Raw genomic sequence first — 21522 nt, 5'->3', positions numbered from 1 at the left:
AATTGAAGAAGTTACATCATACAAATTTCTGGGCGTCGTAATTGATAGTCATCTGAATTGGAAACAACACATTGAGATGGTTAATAGTAAAATTAGGAAATTCTGTTATGGACTGCAAATACTTGTAAATGTGTCAACCACACAAACTGCGATTTTAGCATACTATGGTTATATCTACTCCATTCTAAACTATGGAATCATTTACTGGGGAAACTCTGTAAGTGCTCTATCAACTTTCATCCTACAAAAGAGATGTATTAGAATCATCTTTGGATTGAGTGACGACGAGTCATGTCGGACTATATTCATAACCCAAGGTTTACTGACCCTAACTAGTATTTACATTTTGCAATGCTGTATTTTTATCAAAAACAACCCGTCTGAATTTCATGTTAAGCAAACAAATAGGCCTGTTAGAAATAAGTATCTGCTTAACTTACAAGTTCCGGACTCAACATTAACAATGGTACGTAAAGGGATGTATTATAATAGTATTAAGATATACAATCACTTGCCAAACTACATTAAAATGATGTCAGGAACAAAATTTAAAACTACTTTAAAGAATATACTCTTAAAAACAAGTTTTTATAATTTGAATGAATACTTTGAATTTAATTTTAATGATCTCATGTAATAATTAATGTTGTTTCTATATCTAAAAATTTTAGATACTATATTATTCAGTACTGAAGAGATGAAGGAGACGAACCTATTGCATGCTCTGATGGGTAGATTATGTGTTCTGATAAAAACATTGTAACATCTTTACTATTGTAAATGTACCATAATCTTGCAATAAAGACATTTTTGATTTTGATTTTGATTTTTTGACATTTGGTCGAATTTATTTGTTGCCCACCATAATCCATACTAATTTACGGTGGGGAATAAAAAAAAAGTGAGACTGTGACAAGGACAAACAATAATAGCGCTTTCGCTGCTACTCCTACTGAAAGATACATAAAACTATCCCGTTCGGTCATTTCCCCCCACCCCTCATGCTAGATCCAGTTATATACTAGATTCATGTTCCTACCGTGTTGCTATAGCTTGTCAACCAAATCTTGTCAGTAAAAAAAGGCGCGAAATTCAAATTTTCTATGGGACGATATCCCTTCGCGCCTACATTTTTCAAATTTGCCGCCTTTTTCTACTGTCAAGATCTGGTTGACTAAGTATATTAGCAAAGACTTCTACGCTCTATTCTCTTTATCACGATAGTCTGTGCGGAAAGAGGAGTCGTGGAATGCATGGGGCCCAATATATTCCACGACTCTTCTCTTTCTGAACAGACTCAAGAGCAAAATTTTCTGTTGGACGTAGGACGTCGCTACCGTTTTTGAACTACAAGCAAAAAACTGAAAGCGCAAAAATAAACCACAACTCCTGGAATGGAGCAAACTCGGATTACACTAATTTATAACCAAATGATGGTATTAAGACGATTTCCAGCTTGCTGGGAATAATTTCTGGAAAAAAATTTGACTGGCCTATTTGCCGCTTATAAATAAATAAATAAAACACAACACTGATAGTCAAAAAACGGGATGTTTAATTGATAAAAATACAATAAAAGAAAACTTAACACTATCATTCACATTACAATTCATTCTGGCAAATGTAAAGGAAAACAACTGACATGAAATGGAAATAATCCTCATCGTTATTTATCTGTACGTCTGTGAGGTTAGAGTACACCGGTTCGATTGCTTCCAGGGACGTTTCTAGGCTTTCGTCGCTCGTGGTCGTTTCTGCCCAAGACACTCGCTTGGAGCTTCTGGAGACATCTTTTTTCTTGTCAGGGGCGGGAGTGGAGTGTGAGACGGGGGAAGGTTCTTTAGTAGGCGTTTGAGCACATTTGTCTAGATAATGTTTTCGTAGAATATATTCACGCATGGAATCATGAGAGGCGCGCTTGGGGGGTGGGGGAGGAGGGAGGGATTCCTCGTCCACGGTAGGGTTTCTTTCTCGTTTGACTTCTTGGATTCTCTTGAATTCCTCCTCGTTGGCGGGGAGAGGCCAGGCGCCGAGGTGGTTGCGCGCGAGGTGCGAGCGGGCGTGAGCGCCGCAGAGAATGCGTTTGCGGACGAAATCGTGGAAAAGCGCGAGTTCGGAGGCGAGCTCGCGGCGGACGTGCTGCTTGTGTCGCGACGGTACGTTTGGGTCGCGGACTACTAGGAGCGCCTGTGAAACAAATAAAGTGTTAGGTAAAGTAGAAGCACTTACATAAATATACGTATAGAAATAACACCGGGGTACGGTCTTGCCTGTGTTAGTAAGGTCAGGCGTGTCTCACTCCGCGATTTCGTTGCTTTGCTACAGGTAGCTAAAAGTACAATTTTGGGGAAAGCCATAAGCCGCGCGTGGCGCTGTCGCCACCTAGCGGCCATATCTGTGCTGATCGTAACAGACGCGTTTTGTTAGAGAGTGAGTCTTCTGTACTTAGTACTATTATTTATTCTGTGGTAAGGTATTAGCATAGAGAAATATAGTAAGACAAGAGTGCTTACTCCATACATCAGTTCAGACTATTAATTTCAGTGTCTACATCTAGCATCGAGTAGCGGAACTATCAGTACTGCTACTTGACAATAGATGTAGCACCGACCGGAAAGTCTTATCTCAACAGCATAAGACTTTCCGGTCGGTGCTACATCTATTGTCAAGTAGCAGTACTGATAGTTCCGTTACTCGATGCTAGATGCTAATAGTCTTTTTGGTACTAAAACTGATGTATGGAGTGAGCACTCTATGTATTTTTTTCTCTATGGTATTAGATCTGAAAGTGAATTTGTAAAGGTTACATTGTTTGTGTTGTGTTATTCTTAGTTATAGTACTTATAGTATATACCTAGTTTATAAGTAATTACATGGTATAATAATATACTCCGCCTGGTACTCTCTTCCGAGATTCGCGAATGACCTAACTGTCACTTGCCTACGTCATCATGCTGTTTACAGGTTCTCAAACTTTAAAATGTGGGAGAATTTTAACCAACGGTGAAAATTATTTTAACGGCATTAATTTTAAGTTATTCATGTAGAAACATAGTAAAATAAAACAAATCTATACTGCCCTTTTCACTCCTACTCTTACAGTTCCGAATAGAACAGCCAACCATTTTCGTAACAAAACATTAATTACCAAGCTTACGACGTGAAAAGTTTGGAAAACACTGCGACTGCTGACACTGAGCGAGAAGGAAATAACAATTAACACGCGTTCGACAAGGATGACGGTCAGGGACAATATGGCGGATTGTCAAATGTGACAGCGCTATCCTGTGTTGCCAGTAGTGTAAACAGAATTACCCGAACGTCTGAAATTTCTTTCGTGAATCGGAAGATATTGCTAACGAATAATTAAAAATGACGTGTTATTGTAAAATTTAAGATAAAATACATATAAATGAAAATTATAAAATTATAAAGAAATATTTTAACTTATTAACCATAGATATAATGTACCCATGTAACATGTTATGTTGAAATAAAGTGGCAATGTTATTGTGACGTAGGCAAGTGACACTCTGGGAAGAGAAGACCATGTTTTATTAGACCATGAGTAATTAGCTCTTAATGTTCATAGCCTGCCTACACTATCGCATTGGGAAACTGTTAAAATAGCTGTAAGATTTATTAAAAAAAAAAAAAATTGTGACATGTAAAGTGTCATTCAATAGAACTTGCTAACTATGTAAACAAAAGTTACTAGTAAATTGACATACAGTGTCAATTTTAGTATGGCGGTTTGTTTACATAGTTAGCAAGTTCTATTGAATGACACTTTACCTGTGAGGCGGCGAGCGTGGCGGTGGCCTCGAGCGCGCCAGCGACCAGCCTGTGGTCGAGCGGCGGGCCCACGCTGGCCTGCGAGGAGATGCTGGTGAGGGACTCGCTGCGGCGCGCGCGGCGCGGCTCGCCCGGGCTGCACGAGCAGGCGCGCCGCCGCCCGCGCGGGGAGCGCGCGCCGCTCGACTCCTCGGCGTGGTACGCCTAAAAAAAGCAGAGTATAGTGCGTCAAGCAAATCTTGTCAGTAGCAATGTACTGCAAGTTAAAGTAGGGTAACACCATGTAACACTCAAAGAGCAGAATTGCGCTAGGAAAAGCAACAATGTACATCGAACAAAACGTGTTTATTTTTCCGCCTTTCATACGTCAGTTCGAGTGAATTATCATAACCTCAAATTTTAGTAATGTTTACCGTCAACGAGTATGATTGTACATTGTAGGCACCTTAGTTTTGCTTGAGGTCATGGTATTTAATGGTGACAGCAGAAATTTCTTTTGAAATAGAAACGATTCAGAATGTAATCAATAAGATGATGGCTGTCATTCACGCTCCACATTCCACAGAGAACACACAGATGACACGCGATTTTGGAATTATTCGAACACAGTGTTGCTAACCCGCGATTTTTCAAATTTGCCGCCTTTTACTACTGACAAGATTTGGTTGATCCAGTATATCTCAGATACTGTCAAAGTTAATAATAAAAGCAAGTGCGGCTATATTAGATATCGCGAAGTTGGAATCTCAACACAATGCGAATTTTAATTCGTTTGTGGTGACCGTTCCGACTGAACATCTAGCGCCCTTCACCAAGGAGGAGTTTTGGCCGAAGGGTGTCAAGTTTCGGCGGTTCCGCGGCCGGTTCCCTGACACTGCGGGGTTGCGTAATGCATCGCAATCATAATGTGTTTTTTAGTGTTTAGTTATATTTTTATAATATGTATGCTAGTTTTAAGGTATTTATGTATGGGCCACTAGTTGCCTGAAATAAACGAGTTCATTCATTCATAGCCTTCGTGTAGCTAGAATATGTTAATACCCGTGATTCGCCAATCTTCCTGGGGCCGAGAACGTAACGTCACGTAGTTTCTTTTACGTAGCCCATTTTGATTGTTGTGTAAACTGCTAGGGGCTACAGCTACACTAACTGCAACGGTTCGCGTCCAAGGTCACATCTAGCGCAAGCTTTACCTTCGATTATCAAAAAAATGAAAGAAGTATTTACCTAATGTTAGGTTAGGTAGAATAGGGTCTTAGGCAGATGTTAGTTTTTGCTCGGGGTTGCCTAGCAAAAATTCTCACACGCCGCTACTGGTCGTCAGTAGACATGTACTTACATGATTAAATTATACAACGGGATTTAATCGCGTATCTAAGTTTTAAGATTTACCTCCGACGTTTCGAGGACGGCGTTTACAAAATTGATTGCAGTTGTGGTAGTTCCTATATCGGAGAAACAAAGCGCACAATAGCAGAAAGAGTTAAGGAACATATTGCAGCTGTCAAAAATCGTCAGGTGAACAAGTCTGCCGTGGCTGAGCATTTACTGGAGTCAGGACCAAACCACTGGATTGAGCTGCATAACCCTAAAATCCTGTCTACGGATCGTCATTTCTACAGCAGGAAAGTACGGGAAGCCATTGAAATCAAAAAACATAGTAATTTCAATCGGGACGAGGGTTTCAAGATCTCATCCACATGGAATCCAGTCATTAGTAAATGTAAGCGTAAACGAATATCGACAGTCGATAAATCGAATATCGTTAGTGTTGTGTGTCGACAGAGTGACATCCCTAGTGCGCAAAACGTTCAAGCGGATAAACAAGACCAAGTGCGGGTAGTTCGAAAAACTCGCGCGGTTAGACGATGCTGATGTCAACTTAAGCCAGTCTTCTCCGAGACCACGGGGACAACGCCGTCCTCGAAACGTCGGAGGTAAATCTTAAAACTTAGATACGCGATTAAGTCCCGTTGTATAATTTAATAATGTGTAAAAATCGTGAAAGTTTAAATCAGTGTTATGTACTTACATGGTTCAAGGACCTCGCCAGCATGCACACGGCCGCGAGCAGCGTGCCGAAGGTGAGTTGCGGGCACGGCTCGTACGCGATCTTGGGCGCGCCGAAGTGGAGCTCCACCAGCGGCTGCCAGCGCTCCACGTCCACGGGCGCGGCCAGCAGGGCCAGCAGCGGCGGGCTGAACGAGTGCAGGCACAGGGTCGCCATGTGAAGGATCTCCAGGATTCTGTGGATAAATAATACGTTACAACAATCTTATCACTTAAGCTTTGGATTCCTCCGAAAACGGTGCCGTCATATTCCAGCCGCTATATAGCGTTGACTGACGTCACTAGAACGTTGTCTATGTAAACAAGATGGCGCGGTTTCCTAGACGGCGTTACGTTACGTTGATTGTCAACGTAACGTAAGATGACGGCCGTCATGACGGTGTCGATAGTTTCGTGAACCTTTTATTAGATAGCGGTGACGCCATTTTGAATAAATGACACGAGATTTGAATAAATGATTCCGTACTACGATTATTTTCCTCTTCTGATGATATTTCATCCTCCAAGTAAATTATAGATGATCAAGCAAATCTTGTCAGTAGGAAAAGGCGCGAAATTCAAATTTTCTATGGGACGTTATCCCATCGGGCCTACATTTTTCAAATTTGCCGCTTTGGCCTTGGTGGATGACGGTGTGTTATGACGCCGTAGTACTTTCCACATGTCGCCACCGTAAAGACGGCCGTCTTTTGCGGCCGCTATATGACGGCCGTCATATGACGGCCGTCATATGACGGCACCGTTTTTGGAGGAATCCAAAGCTTTAGACGTGGCCAAGGATAGTTGTTTTCAAGTGGTGGCACACTTGCAACTAAAACGTTAAAACTAGGAGAACCTCCAAAGCTCTATCAGTAGGAGTTTTAAGAGAAAAGACAAGAAATGGAAGAAAGTAGCAGTTGTGTTGGACGATATAAGAATCCCACGCGATGTCCACGGGAGTTGAATTATTTTTACATAATTATGACAGCATAAGAGCCCTATCTTCGCCGTATTTCGGTTCTGTTACCTGTGTAGGATGGTCGGCGACTGCTGGTTATCGTCGAGCGGCGGCAGCGCCGGCTCGGAGGAGCGGCGGGAGCGGAGGATGAGCGTCACGCACTGGTACAGACACGCGCTTATGCTCCTCTGTATAAAACATAATCTCATTAAAAGCTATTGGCAGGAGGTTTAGATATTAGCAGGTTTGACTGTAGACATTTAGTTAGTTAAACTTTATTGGACAGACATAGAAAAATGTACAAATGGCGGACTGAATGCCAAAAGGCATTCTCTACCAGTCAGCCATTGGTCAGACATTATTGCACGAAGTTACAGTTTTCGCGTTTTAGTGATTTTTGGGAATTTTACGGTTTATTTTAGTGTACTATCATCCACTGTTAACTGAAAATTCGTAATTCTTATTGCAAAGACAGTCATGTGATAAACAAATTCGGCATTATTTGGGTGTAACAAATCGAATAAAAGCAGTAAGTCAACTCACCATAACACCCATCATAGAGTTGATATTCTCTATACGCCACCTCGACTCGTATTTAACCAGTTGCACCACCAGATTCAGCGTCGAAGCGCACAAATTCAGCGCATCCAAATTCACAAACTGACGGGGAAGCAACACGGCTTCTACTAAATGCTCCAAGTGTACGCCCACGAACGTTATCGCATCCCCAGCGAAGAACTGACCATGCTTCATCACCATCATGGAAATAAAGTCCAAACTGTGTCCATATACACGCCACCACTCCTCTGGTTTCCATGACCCGTTCTCGAATTTAGGAGGAAGTAATTTCAGCCATAGGAATTGGTCCACATCACTCATTAGCAGTTCATTAGCGAAAGGTCCCCTCGCGTATGCTGTTAAGCATCGTAAAGCGGCTAAAGAAGTGTGGTAGTGCCTGCGATTATGCAAGCAGTTTTGAAGGCAGCAAAGGAGTTTGTTGATGAATCTTGTGGATTGGAACCATTGGGGAAGACCAACTGACATGTTGTCGTAAAGTTCTAAGCATTGCTCGAGCATGGCTAAAGAGAGTACAACAGGAGGGATTTCCTCACTCTGTTCCTTTGGTTTAGCCGCCGAGTCTTCTTTCATATCATCGAATAGTTTTTCCAGTTCCAAGCTGTTTATGTTAGTTACGGATCTGATGACGCTTTGCGCTATGTCGCTGTTGCCTTTGATCTCGTAATCTAAGGTACTAATGGCAACAGTACCTATGGACAAAATAGCGCGAACGGCCCTAGGATGAAGACATTCGTACACTATTGCTGTATCTGTGAGCAAGTTATCTATCTGCTTAGCGCTCGCCTTTCGGTTTTCAAAGCAATCTTCTTTCCAATTTGCAAGCATGATGACATATAACTCCGCTAACATAACAACGAGTCTTCCATCTTTGAGTTCGTTAAGTTCGTTCAAGAGTGCTGTCATGCACGGCGCAACCATTTTAGATTTATGAGCGATATTTAAACTAAAAGGCAGACATTTACAGAAGATTGTGGTGAAATCTTTCCAAGACGTCAAGAGACCCAGCCACACTGGTACTCTATCGACCATTTCCTCGCCCTCAGTCCTACATTTGAACGAGAAAATGTAGTCAATCCACGTATCCAAATATTTCTTGCTCGTGTCGAAGAACTTTTCGAGCATGTCCTTGAAACTAGGCTCCAATTTTTCTCTTGAGACAAACAGCTCGATGCCGAGAACGTTGAATATTTGCGCGTAAGTGTTGAGCCCCGGTTGGATTTCACTGAACAGTGGACTGGTCATGTGTTCCCAGAATTTTGGGTTTTCACGCAGTTTCTTTATAAGGATCTGCATGTTGTTTTTCCACAGAGCATGGAAAAGGCCCATAATGCACGATAGCAATGGGCTGTCGAGTAGTTTAGGATCCTGGAAAAAGTAACCAGAATAAGAGTGTTGAAAAAGGAATTTCGACCTAAAGAAAAAGATATTCTATATCGCCGCTATACTTACTCAACCTCGTATCTGCAACACTCATTTGATGACAAAAACACCCGTATTCCGAATGAAAGAAAAGCGACATTTCCATCAAATGATTGTTGCAGATATGTGGTTGAGTAAGTATAGCGACGATATGACACATACTACAATGAAGAAAAGAAAATAGTCGCTTAGCTGAGGGTGGTATTCCACCTGTCCAGTTTCTTTGTCCAATGTCATTGCGTCTCACTTTCTTAATAAGCAAAATGTGAGACGCAATACACATTGGACAAAGAAATTGGACTGATGGAATACCACCCTAATATGACAATCGAATTTTTTTTTTGAGAAAAATTTTCAAGTTTTTTCTAATAGGGCACAGGTGAAGTTTCTCTACTTGAGATAAAACATTACTCACAGCTTTAACAGTCCCAAGATAATCCGCCATATAGCTCAAAACGCCCTCCACGCTCTCATCCGGCTTAACCTGAACTTTCTCATCCTTCCCAGTCTTCTCGGTCCTCTCATGGCTAATATTGAAGAAGGCCTCTGTCAGCCCGGGCTGGTTGCCGATGCAGGTGGTCACGAACTCGAGGATGGCGATCTTGAGCTCGGTGGTCTCGTGCCTGTCGCTCAACCGGTCGAGGAACATCACGCGGACCTGGTGCGCAGTCATTTCCAGAGCGGCGAAGAGGGACATTTGGAAGCCCTGAAAAATTCAGGCGGAGTTAGGGTCGGTTGTACCAAACTGTTTGTATCGTTAAAGAGTTGGCAAAATTTTTATGTATGGAAGTTTCATAGTAAAGCGCCGGGGCGCGCCGGCTGAAGTTGACCAGTCTGTCAAATGTGGTTGGTGCAACTGGCCTTTAGTCATAGCAAGTCATAGTGCTAAATTTATGTACGGTCGACGACAAAGATATGTTTACATTTTTCGCATTATTACAAAGGAGAAAGGTGCAAAAGTGTAAACATCTCTTTGACGTCGACTGTACACATGTACTTTTTATGATGGTTGTCGGTTGTCCGATGAATTTGCATGCTACCGTGCGTCCGTCGAATATTGGGAAAAAAGATCGCCTTATCATGGTTCATTATCTATCACACATTTTTCAAATAACCATCAAAGACAAACAAAATTTAGGTAATAGGTAAACTGATATTGATTTTTGAACGATTGTGACTGTTATTAATTCCAAACTATTTTACTGTACCTAGTAAAACTTAACTAATATTATAATGTCTATATTACACTACTTACACTAGCAAACTTCTTCAACAACCGAAAAGCCAATACCGGCAGGCTCTTATTAAACGCATGGTTTATGTAACTGGCAACCCTAGGCACGACTCTCAGCGCGCCCTTCTGCGTATTCTGAGCAAACACTAAGTGCTCTAGGGGTGTCACTTCACTAGCAGACGTGACGGTCGACTTGAGGCGTAGCGCGAACATGATGATTGCGACGCAGCGTTGGACGGTGGTTACGTGTTGTGTGCATTCGCCGGACGTCCAGTTGGTTTCGTCGTGCATCATGCGCTCAAGTTGGCTGTTACCTGCAATAAAAATATGTGTATTTAATATTATCAGACTAAAAATAGTAGTAAACACTTTATTGCACAAAACAAGTACCTACATAACACACAGAGAATACAATGTGTACAATGGCGAACTTATCCCCTTAAGGGATCTGTTACAGCTAACCTTTAAGTAACTGAGAGAGATACATACGAAATTTGACTATTTATGTAATATTTTCTGACGTTGCTTCTATTTAATAGCATGGAAATGGAGCTATGCCTTTAAGTGGATTTGTTAACGCTCAGTCACTTGCACGCTATTTATTTTCACCACTACAAAAATATCACACACCGCAAATTGATGTCAATTCAGAAGCACAGAAATCACTTATCTCATTTTATTGACAAATCTTACCAATCGAAACAATCTTCAGCAACTCCAGCGCGTTCTCCGTGTACAGCAAACTAAACACACAGGTGTCCTTGGCCACACTGCGGTTGGTCTGTTGCAGCAACAGATTGAGGAACTTGGAGCACAGGTGCAACAGCGCGCGGCGTTCCCGCGCGTTACTGTAACGCCACTCGGTAACGCTGGGGAATACCTCGCGGAGGATCAGGACGACGCCGGGGAGGATGATTTCGGAGGAGATGCGTTCGTCGTCGCACACCTGAGGAGGAATAGTGATTCTATTAGATTTGTTTATTGAAAATAATGTTACTGTTTGCTTGTGAAATATTATTACAAACTTGCTATAAAGGTCAATTTAGACAGGAACCGAAATGTTTGCCTACTTCTGTCTCAACAAGATTATAAAGGCTATCTTACTCAGAAATCAGAATTTCTCCCAAAGGAATAATTCTGTGAAGAAAACTTGGAATTTTGAGTTTTTCGACAATAACAGGGGCCCGTTTCTCAAAAGCTTGTAACTTGTAATACAAGCGGATGTCACTTTTTGACAGCTTTTGTTAGAAACGGACTTTACAAGCTTTTGAGAAACGGGCCCTTGACCACAGGGCGGACACGCCATACATCAAAAATGATTTGCGTTTATATGTGTGCGCGGCACGTCTGTACACGCGTCATTGAGTTTCTGACGGAATCCTGACGGAATCTCAGTAGAGCGACTTACGCACACATTCATGTCGCGGCCTGTCGCGGGCGAGGTAATCCGAATCGGGGCGGGGCGGTGCATGTCCGTTCTGTATGATAATACTATTACTTATTCTGTGCCTTGACTGTTAATTAGTGTGTGGCCAGTGTACCAGTAATAACATATACTAATCTATGAGTGTACCTCGTGGAATGTGCACAGCATCTCGATGTAGGCCCTCAAGAAGCTGTAGGAACCACTGGGTTGCTCTAGAGTCACCAGGTAGGCGCCCGCGGCGGCCGAGTCCAGACCTTCACCGGCTGCGTATTGAGCAGGGGACAGTTTCCGGTTTATTATGCGCGGAAGAAGACCAGTGTTTATCAGCCTTAAACAAAGGATACGTGAATAAGTAGGTCAAAGCAAACAACTTTTATTATGGGACCAACCCTGAGATTCGGAAAAACTTGGCTGTTTTGATCGAATTTTTTCACGAAACACTTATGGGTTGATCCCGATCATCGGTCTTGCAAATGTATTTTTCTCAGAGACCGTTTGATGTAAATATAGCTAAACATTGAAAAAACACTTGTTATTTTAAAAGCGAAAAACCTACTGATACAAATGTAATGTTGATTCGTTAGAGAAATAAAATTATAAAAATAATTTAATATTTAGCGAAAATAACAATAAAGCAAAACTGTTTTGGAAAAGTCATAATCATAAATTAGTAGGCACTCACCGCATATGAATCTCCTTAGGGAACATCGGTATCAAAGCCGTACACATCTCACAGCACTCCACCAACAGCGACAACGGCGGCGTTTCCGCCTTCATAAACCGCACTAGCACATCGAAAACACCTTCACTCGGCTCCACCAACGCCTTCGGAATCTCTTTATACTCCACTAAAGCTTTTAACACTCCTTTCAAAACCTTAGTGCCTTCGTAAACTTTTTGCAACGTCATACTAACATCATGTTGATGGTGTCCTTTTCTGTCCAACGCTTGTTCGATAACTTTATTCAACACAGTCCAGTAGCTATAAGGGGTTCTGTAATGTATCATAGTGCCTTCTTTTCTCTCCATGATAGTGGCTTTGGATCCGGCCTCGATGCGATAGGTAGGGCCCCCTAGTGGGTAGTGGTCGCGGCCTATGACTGCCTCTTCGGATGTTAGGGCCATTATTGGGACTGTGTTGGGGTTGTAGATTTCGGTGTACACTGGTAGGCTTTTCAGTTCGGCAATGAGCTGTAATGAAGAGGTGTAAATAGATACCTACTCATTCATATGTACCTAGAAACATCTTTGTTCATAGTCAAAATGAAATAATTAGTATCCACTGTTCAAAAGCTTTATGAAATATCCCAACTGCTAAAAAAGGTTAAATAAAGAGAAGTGTGTATTTATGTTCGTCACAAAATAATTTGAGGTCACTTAAAACATCTTAGGTAAGAGGTAAGACAATGGAAGGGTAGTAGTGCTTTAGTAAATGTTTTAATCAGAAATGGGTAGATCTGCAATGTCTATATAGGTATATGTAATTCCTAATTTGTAGCTATGATCAACATTAAAAAATTTAAGTAAAAAGTTAATAAAGTTTTTTTTCTACTCCCGTACTTTTATTTGTCATTTAAAGGGTCGTGCACACACCTTTAAACCCCTATCTTATAGTTGTCAAGACAAGTCTTTAGTCTATTCCCCAAAAAAGTATTTGTGCATACACGCAGTATCTTTTTGGTACTTTTACGATACTTCGTGTAATCACCACTTAAAAAATATTGTATGAAATACATTGTTGCCAACCTAATTTTATTAATTGTCATCTCTGACAGATGAGTCCTAAGTGCATTGCTGCCAATTTACAAAATATTCATTAGGTTTTATATAGTAGAAACAATAAAATTGCTTCAGAAGTCAGAAACGCGCATGTGACACCCGTAATATAGCAAGATCCATAGACTACGAACACCGCTTAGCGTTGCTTGTTATTCTCCATAGGCTACTGTGGCCAAAATCGAGAAAAAAAACTATCCAAAATTGTAATTTAACTAAGAGCAAGTACCAGGGCCTCATGAGTTACAAGAAGGTGTCGCTGACCAACCAGCCGTGGGGCGCGGGGCGCGGTGGCCGGGTTTGGTTTGTTTACCTACATATATGTCCTATATGATTCCACTTGCTTAAAGTATTATTTTTGTTGAATGAAAAATATTTGTTAAAATTACAATTTTTTTTTCAAAGTAAGTGCTTGGTCGTAGAAAAAGTATTGTATGCAACGTTGTTTAACTGAGTCAAAAAATACTCGTGGCGTCTTTATTAACAATTTTCGGCTTCGCCTCAAATTGTTACTCACGCCACTCGCCTTTTTTGACCCCTCTTAAACAACTGTTGCATAAAATACTATAACATACTCACATTTCTTACACTATTCACCCCACCCTTCGTCAGTCCAGCTGACAGCACGCTCAACGCGCTAAAATTATGCGGGAAAAACTCCAGCGCCGTATTCCATAACGACACAACACCATTCCCCTCTTCTTTCTGCATCAGTGTCCAGAACTCGGCGGCTAGTTCTTCTGTCTCTAGCAATAGGGAGCAAAGTGGCATGACCCCGGGCTGGTTGCTGATGGTCCCGTCGCCGTCGAAGCGGTCGCACAGTTCGTTCAGGAAGCGGAAGGTGTGGCGGCGGGCTAGCGAGGCGCATGGGGATCCATCCTGTTCCATCAAAACAACCATTATCATGCTTAGAATAAAGGGTATAGCCGGGTAAGCATGGCCAAACTGCCCTTAGCGTAAAAAACAATTTCCTTTTACTGGATTATTAACCTATGTATATGTAGTGCTTTCACCAAATATTAAGCCTCAAATGCTTCAGATTTAAAAAAAAAATGCAAAAAAAGAAAAATCATTTTTATTTTATTACAGCCAAAGTACTAATCCGATTTCTTTGTAATTTGGGTATGTTGTATATACAATTAAGGTCGCTTTCTGAAAAAAATAATATTGAATTATCTCTTAAAATAATAGTAAAAAATTGAGATGAAAATTTTCAGAAAAATAAAAAAAATACGTGCGAAATAGCGACAGTTACCAAATTTACATATTTTATGTAGAATTTAATAATGTTTAACATATATTTTTTTCAAAAATTAAAATCGGGATTAACAGTGTGAAAAACTCGAATTTGTAACATCCCATAATACTCTCTCTTCATACAAGCAAAGCTAAGTAGTCATAAACGAATGAAGTATATTGTGAACGCAGTCTTTACGAATTTGAATTTAGAATGTGACGTATTTTATTCATCAAAGGAACAGACATTTTTCAATCGTTAACGCTCTGTATAAAATTCGTGCCTATTTTCCTGTTCCCGCGCTTTTTTTAGGGTTCCGTAGCCAAATGGCAAAAAACGGAACCCTTATAGATTCGTCATGTTTGTCTATCTGTCCGTCTGTCTGTCCGTCCGTATGTCACAGCCACTTTTCTCCGAAACTATAAGAACTATACTGTTGAAACTTGGTAAGTAGATGTATTCTGTGAACCGCATTAAGATTTTCACACAAAAATAGAAAAAAAAACAATAAATTTTTGGGGTTCCCCATACTTCGAACTGAAACTCAAAAATTTTTTTTTCATCAAACCCATACGTGTGGAGTATCTATAGATAGGTCTTCAAAAATGATATTGAGGTTTCTAATATCATTTTTTTCTAAACTGAATAGTTTGCGCAAGAGACACTTCCAAAGTGGTAAAATGTGTGCCCCCCCCCCCCCCCTGTAACTTCTAAAATAAGAGAATGATAAAACTAAAAAAAATATATGATGTACATTACCATGTAAACTTCCACCGAAAATTGGTTTGAACGAGATCTAGTAAGTAGTTTTTTTTTATACGTCATAAATCGCCTAAATACGGAACCCTTCATGGGCGAGTCCGACTCGCACTTGGCCGCTTTTTAAATCTCTGAATGCCGTTCGCCCTAGCCGCATACAGCCACGGAGTTTAAGGTCCGCGCTCAGCGAAATAAGTCGCGTTCTAAATTCAAATTGCGTTGGGAATATAACTTTCTAGTATAACGTACAAGTTATTATGTATGAAGAGAAGGTATTATGGGATGTTACAAATTCGAGTTTTTAACACTGTTAATCCCGATTTTAATTTTTGAAAAAAATATATGTTAAACATTATTAAATTCTACATGAAATATGTAAATTTGATAACTGTCGCTATCTCGCATGTATTTTTTTTATTTTTCTGAAAATTTTCATCTAAATTTTTTACTATTATTTTAAGAGATAATTCAATATTAATTTTTTCAGAAAGCGACCTTAATTGTACGAGCAACATACCCAAATTACAAAGAAATCGGATTAGTACTTTGGCTGTAATAAAATAAAAATGATTTTTCTTTTTTTGCATTTTTTTTTTAAATCTGAAGCATTTGAGGCTTAATATTTGGTGAAAGCACTACATATACATAGGTTAATAATCCAGTAAAAGGAAATTGTTTTTTTCGCTAAGGGCAGTTTGGCCATGCTTACCCGGCTATACCCTTTAAAAGTGGAAAAATTACTGTCTTGGGTGAGACTTGAACTCACGGCCTCTGGATCGATACTCCAGCTCTGCCATCTGAGCCACCAAGACCTCATCCATAGCCAGCAAATCTTTCCACCATATGGGTCAAGGGGACCCAAGCGACATCTACCGTAAGACCGTTACACTTCTTGAACGATTACCGGAGTTCCAAGTCATATTGAAAATTCATCAGTTCAAGTCTCACCCAAGACAGTAATTTTTCCACTTTTAAATTTATTCTAAGCTTATTAGCATCGATCGCAGACGTTTCTGCTTGTTAAAATTTAAAAAAAAAACATTATCATCTCAATATACTTTTTGAATCTATAATAGTGTTTAAAAAACCATTTGGCGAGTTGCATTGTGTTCGTAACCTACCTGCACTGCAGATTTGAGACAAGCTCCTTCATAAGAACCCGCAATAGAAAAGAGATGGATTCTAATTATTTATGATAGGGCTCACGAAATAGTTTTGCGGACACAAAAGTCAAGTTATTCACTATGACCTTAATCTAGTTCTACTTTTATTGATAACGATAAGAACTTCATATACCTATTCAAACTTTCTAATGAAGTTTTAAATTATAGATTAAAGTTAAAGGAACTATTGGAGTACATTTTAACACATAAATCTCCCTTTATCCCTTAGATCTCAGTGACGCCAACTAAGAAAATACGATTTTATATTAGGATAGGCAGTTTTTATTATTTATTGGACTCTGATTGGAGTAAGTTATTATTAATACTCACGAAAAACACAGGGCTGCTAATCATTGCATGAAGAAATTCAAATAATCGCATCTTGAGCGCAGTTGCGCCAAAGTGGTGGTATTGGCTCTCAAACAGTTTTGCATGTGCATTGCTCTGAAACAAAACATTACAAACTCAACTAGTTCAAGATCTAGGGTTCGAAATTATCCAGATAATTATAGTGTTTTTGATAATTATCGCGATAAATCTCCTGACGATAATTATCAGGCATAAAAGTCACGATACTTATCGCAATAATTATCAAGATAACTATCATTGATAATTATCCTTTCGAACCCTATCATATTCCTGTGAAATGACGTTACTTGATCAAGTATACCACATCTAAAATACTCGGTATTACTATTTTAATTAATAGAAATCCAAAAGGCGAAATGTTTACTCAATAAATGGTGGATAAACAAGTAAATTATGTATTTTAAACTTAATTACATATAATGAGAGAGAGGGGCCTTAACCTTTTAGGCCTTCTTACCATAGGGCCAAACATAAATGTGTCCAAGTGCTGAGAGGAAATATAACTAATTATTTAACCATGATTATGAACAAATTAAAATTACCTACTTAATTTAATAGGGTATTTGACTGTATATAAAATAACTTATTTTACACCATGCAAGAAATAAAGCATCAGAAAATTATTAGAGAAACGTAGGCAGCAGTTATTTTTAGACACCGTTTCTATTTTAAAACTCGTATAAAACTATAAAGTATGTTTCATATAACATAGTAGCGAATCGTTTTGACAGTTCGAAAAAAGAAACTGATTTGACTAGTAGTCAAATACCCTATTTAGCATTATCTAAATTCTTCATGGTTATTTTAAATAAATGAAGTTATTTACCTGCAATAAGAGTAGCATCCAGGCCATTAGCATGGGGCTATGCTCAGGGCTGAGTTGCAGTTGTGTGAGTTCAGATTCTACTACTTCTTTTGTTTTGTCAATCCATGCAGGCAACTTGTCTTGGCTGAAAACAACAAGTTAATTAACCACTCAACTACCAGGGGTCTAATTTGCTAGCCACAAAATGACCATGAAACTATGAAGTTTTACATTTAGAAATGATATTTCATCAGCAAAGAGAATCAAAATCTGGTGCAAATGAGAGGTTAAACTATGCAAAACTGGGGAACTAAATGAATAAAGGATCTAAAACATTAACTGCCAGACAAAAAATGGCGAACTACCCCAGAAACCGGTTGTCTATAGCTGCATATAAACCAACCCGCTCAGTGGGTTGTTCGGCATCTGAGCAAAGTTCACGAGCGCCCACCAGGTCGGTTCCTGGCAGTGAATGTGTTTATAATATCTTAGAGAGAGAGCATAGTATACTCTAGTTATATTTAAATATTTCTAAAGCATTTTTCCTCCTACCTTTTGTCAACCTTGGCAAGCATCACCATGAAAATACAGGTCTCCAGATACATCAGTCTCATGCAGAGCTCCTTGTGGTCCTGCTCCAACAACTCATTGTACCCCAAATTCTTACCAAAATTATGTTTCTTATACAGCGAAAACAGTTTTATAAAATTTGCATCGGTAAATGGCTTTTCATCCGCCAAAAGCAGTATGTTCTGTAATAAGGCAACCTTCTCTCGCAGTTTGAACTCGGCCCATTCTTGCCTGACTGTGTCACTGGAAAATTCATTATGTATTCTTCTTGGAGGCGGAGCGGTATACAAAACCTTCTCAAACTGTTGTATTAAAGATTCCCTCAACTTATCCAATCCTATGTCATTGATTATTTTACTGAATTGTCTTTGATATTTGTGGCTTTTATCATCTTTGTGTTGCAATATATACTGCAACAACTTGAGTAGGAAAAGTCTCTCAGCATAATAGAAGTTCCATATATTCGGCAGTAGAAAAGTGGGGCGGGTGTCCACAAAGGCGACATTCTTAAGAGCGTTTGCTGTTGTGCCGTAAGATATATCACAGAGGTAGTGCTTTAGTATTTCCCATATTTGAAAACAATCTACATCCTGAAAATAAAGATGATGTGTAAACTTTGGTAAATAAGAATAAGAATAATTTATTTATAATAAAATAGGTAGGCAATCACAAAGGTGTCCGGTAAGCACCAAACTAGGCTGAGCCTGTATCTTGGGGCTTACAAAATCTGTAGTATTTGCCCGGACTAAGAAGAACACTAATACTAACCATGTAATTCTGTAACGTGTGCACGACATTCAGAAGTGAAGTTTGATCAGCATGTTTTGTTTGCAGCTGTGCATAACCTTCTTTCTTCCAAGGTTTGTAACTTGCTAGGCCCTCTCGTAATGCGTCGGTTATCTCCTTTTTATCCAACACAGCTGTCAGTTCCTCACTTGATAAACTATTTGATGTTGTCCATCTCCAAAGTTGCTTCCAGTAGCTGCAAAAAAATTACCTTAGTTTCGGAAAGATTTTCAAGGAGCACGGAGCACATAATTAAGCATTCATTGAGATTACTTACCAAACTGGGGCGGTAATCATGATGTGATTAATGCTTTATAACACCTGAAAACAATTATTAACTTAAGCAAGCACAATAAGATGAATAATTTTTAACAAAATCTATTTACCGCCACATATTTAGGTTAGCTTTAACAACATAGCACAGATAATGTTTGACATTTCAACATTCAAAATTTTTAACTGTCACAATAACCATTTGAGCCTCAGAAGTAACCATTTGTCCGAGCGGAACGCGATGGAAAGTGAGTAAATTATCCATTTAGTTAGTGTATCATGCAGCAATGATTTACATCAAAACACTGATTTACGTAATAGATAATCATATCTAAAGTAGTTTATTATTATTTTGTGCACTTATATTGTTTTGGATTCGGCTGTTCTTTAAGGATCTCAAATGGCGCGAATCAAGGTTATCAGTTGATTTTGACGTTTATCGACCGACGTCACCACATGTCGGCAACATCAGTCTTTCGTCAGTTCGAATCGCTACTAATTATTTAACAAACTCCGTAGGTAGGTGTGTATATTTTAATTCAGATAAAAGATTGAACAGTGCGCTTGACGATTTATTCGGCGCTGGACGCTTGCTTCGACTTTCTCATTATTTATTTTGAATAGTTACTTTATAACGTTTTTTTTCTATAGGGCCTAACTTTTAAATAACTCTAGCGTTATGGCACCAGCAGCTGCTGCAGTGAAGCCCCGGCCCAATGATGACCCTATTGGCATCAGGGCAGTGCTTCTGGGGCCGCCGGGATCCGGCAAGGGCACTCAGGTAAGCTTGAATACATAATAATCACTTGTGCTCTTTGACCTTCATTTTTAATCTCATTAATAAAGTTCAAGTCAGTTATAAATAACTTGGTACTTGAATTAATGGTGTTACGTTATCATTACATAATTATTGCTATCTCATGTTTGTTTATGCAGTACAAAATATTTATATATTTTTTGTTTTGTAGGCCCCAAAGTTAAAAGAGAAATACACTGTCTGCCACCTCTCCACTGGTGATATGCTCCGCGAGGAGGTTTCCTCGGGCTCTGAGCTCGGGCAGAAGCTGAAGAAGGTCATGGACGAGGGCAAACTGGTGTCAGATGAGTTGGTTGTGGACATGATCAACAAGAACCTGGATCAGCCCGACTGCAAGTACGGGTTCCTCCTGGATGGCTTCCCTAGGACTGTTCCACAAGCCTCAAAGGTGAGATAATATTAAACATTATCTTGTCATTATGGTTACAGGACATACAATGTATCATGAAAGAAAGAAAGAAGAAAGTATTTAAAAAAATACATTGTGTTATCTTGTAAACAACTTTAGCAGATGCACCTCTCTGAAAGTAAGCCTATTGGTGCCCAGTTTACATTGTATAATTTTTATCCTATTGAATGACAACCTACTGGGATATGGATACATTTTCTTTGCTTGTCATTGATAATAAATTGTTATTTTGTAACTAGTTATCAATAATTGATATTTATTTTTTATCTGTCATTTAACTTAGGCCATATCAGCGATTAATTCATGTAACTACTATTCATTATCTTTGACACACTTTTATCTTTCTTTCAGCTCGATGACTTATTGGCGAAAAGAAAAGCAGAGCTAGATGCAGTCATTGAGTTTGGTATTGAGGACAGCTTGCTGGTGCGCAGGATTACAGGCAGACTGATCCACCTCCCGAGTGGTCGCAGCTATCATGAAGAGTTCCATCCCCCTAAGAAGCCAATGACTGACGATGAGACCGGTGAGCCCTTGATCCGTCGTTCTGATGACAATGTCGCTGCTCTTCAAAAGAGGTTAGCAACATACCACAGTCAAACTGTGCCATTAGTCGACTATTACATGCGGAAAGGACTCCACTACAGGGTAGACGCGTCCAAGCCAGCGGAGACAGTGTTCAGCAAGATTGACAATATCTTCAAAAGCAGGATCTTCAACAGGCAGCGGGCGGCTCAGTAAACATAATTACTACATTAAGGAAAGGTGTTGTACAAATCTCGTTTTTTATCTTGTCATGAGTTGGACTGGTTGAGTTGCTGTATTTTTGAAAATCTTTATATTTGATCTACTCTAGAGACTATTTTTTTTGAGGAAATACAGTGGATTTAAAATCTTTGAACTTTGTGTTTGAATATCTTATTACCTATTTAGGAACAATAAGAACGTCACTAAAGAAGAACTGGGTATACACACGCAGACACTCACATATACACACACACACACACACACACACATATATATATTTATGTCTCATAGCTAATATTTTATGAATAATACTTTTATGCAGCTTTCCATGGAAAATACAGATAAACAAGT

The 21522-nt window shown here is 39.6% G+C and overlaps 2 protein-coding genes across 3 annotated transcripts; one reads left to right on the top strand and one right to left on the bottom strand.

The window, feature by feature from the left end:
- Nucleotides 1-1532: 1532 nt before the first annotated feature.
- On the bottom strand, nt 1533-19257 carry LOC134647305 (nucleoporin Nup188). The gene is made up of 16 exons (XM_063501596.1): nt 19203-19257; nt 18908-19121; nt 18122-18729; nt 17591-17714; nt 16726-16839; nt 13816-14115; nt 12143-12651; nt 11608-11788; nt 10728-10980; nt 10056-10348; nt 9216-9506; nt 7346-8746; nt 6872-6990; nt 5828-6041; nt 3796-3999; nt 1533-2187 (listed from the first exon to the last, which is right to left on the bottom strand). Exons 1-16 carry the CDS (start codon nt 19220-19222, stop codon nt 1603-1605), a joined length of 5430 nt encoding a protein of 1809 aa, XP_063357666.1. The 5' UTR covers nt 19223-19257; the 3' UTR covers nt 1533-1602.
- Nucleotides 19258-19627: 370 nt separating this feature from the next.
- Nucleotides 19628-21318, top strand: LOC134647304 (adenylate kinase). Of its 2 annotated transcripts, none has more exons than XM_063501595.1 (4): nt 19628-19717; nt 19850-19979; nt 20167-20403; nt 20776-21318. In XM_063501595.1, exons 2-4 carry the CDS (start codon nt 19878-19880, stop codon nt 21163-21165), a joined length of 729 nt encoding a protein of 242 aa, XP_063357665.1. In that variant the 5' UTR covers nt 19628-19717; nt 19850-19877; the 3' UTR covers nt 21166-21318. The 2 variants fall into 2 exon arrangements, with proteins under 2 accessions (XP_063357665.1, XP_063357664.1); XM_063501594.1 differs by having other exon boundaries at nt 19633-19721.
- The last annotated feature ends 204 nt before the right edge of the window (nt 21319-21522 follow it).

Source organism: Cydia amplana, chromosome 4, assembly GCF_948474715.1.
Source record: "Cydia amplana chromosome 4, ilCydAmpl1.1, whole genome shotgun sequence".
In the NCBI taxonomy this organism is placed as follows: Eukaryota; Metazoa; Arthropoda; class Insecta; order Lepidoptera; family Tortricidae; genus Cydia; species Cydia amplana.
This window is presented reverse-complemented; position numbering and strand designations above follow the sequence as displayed.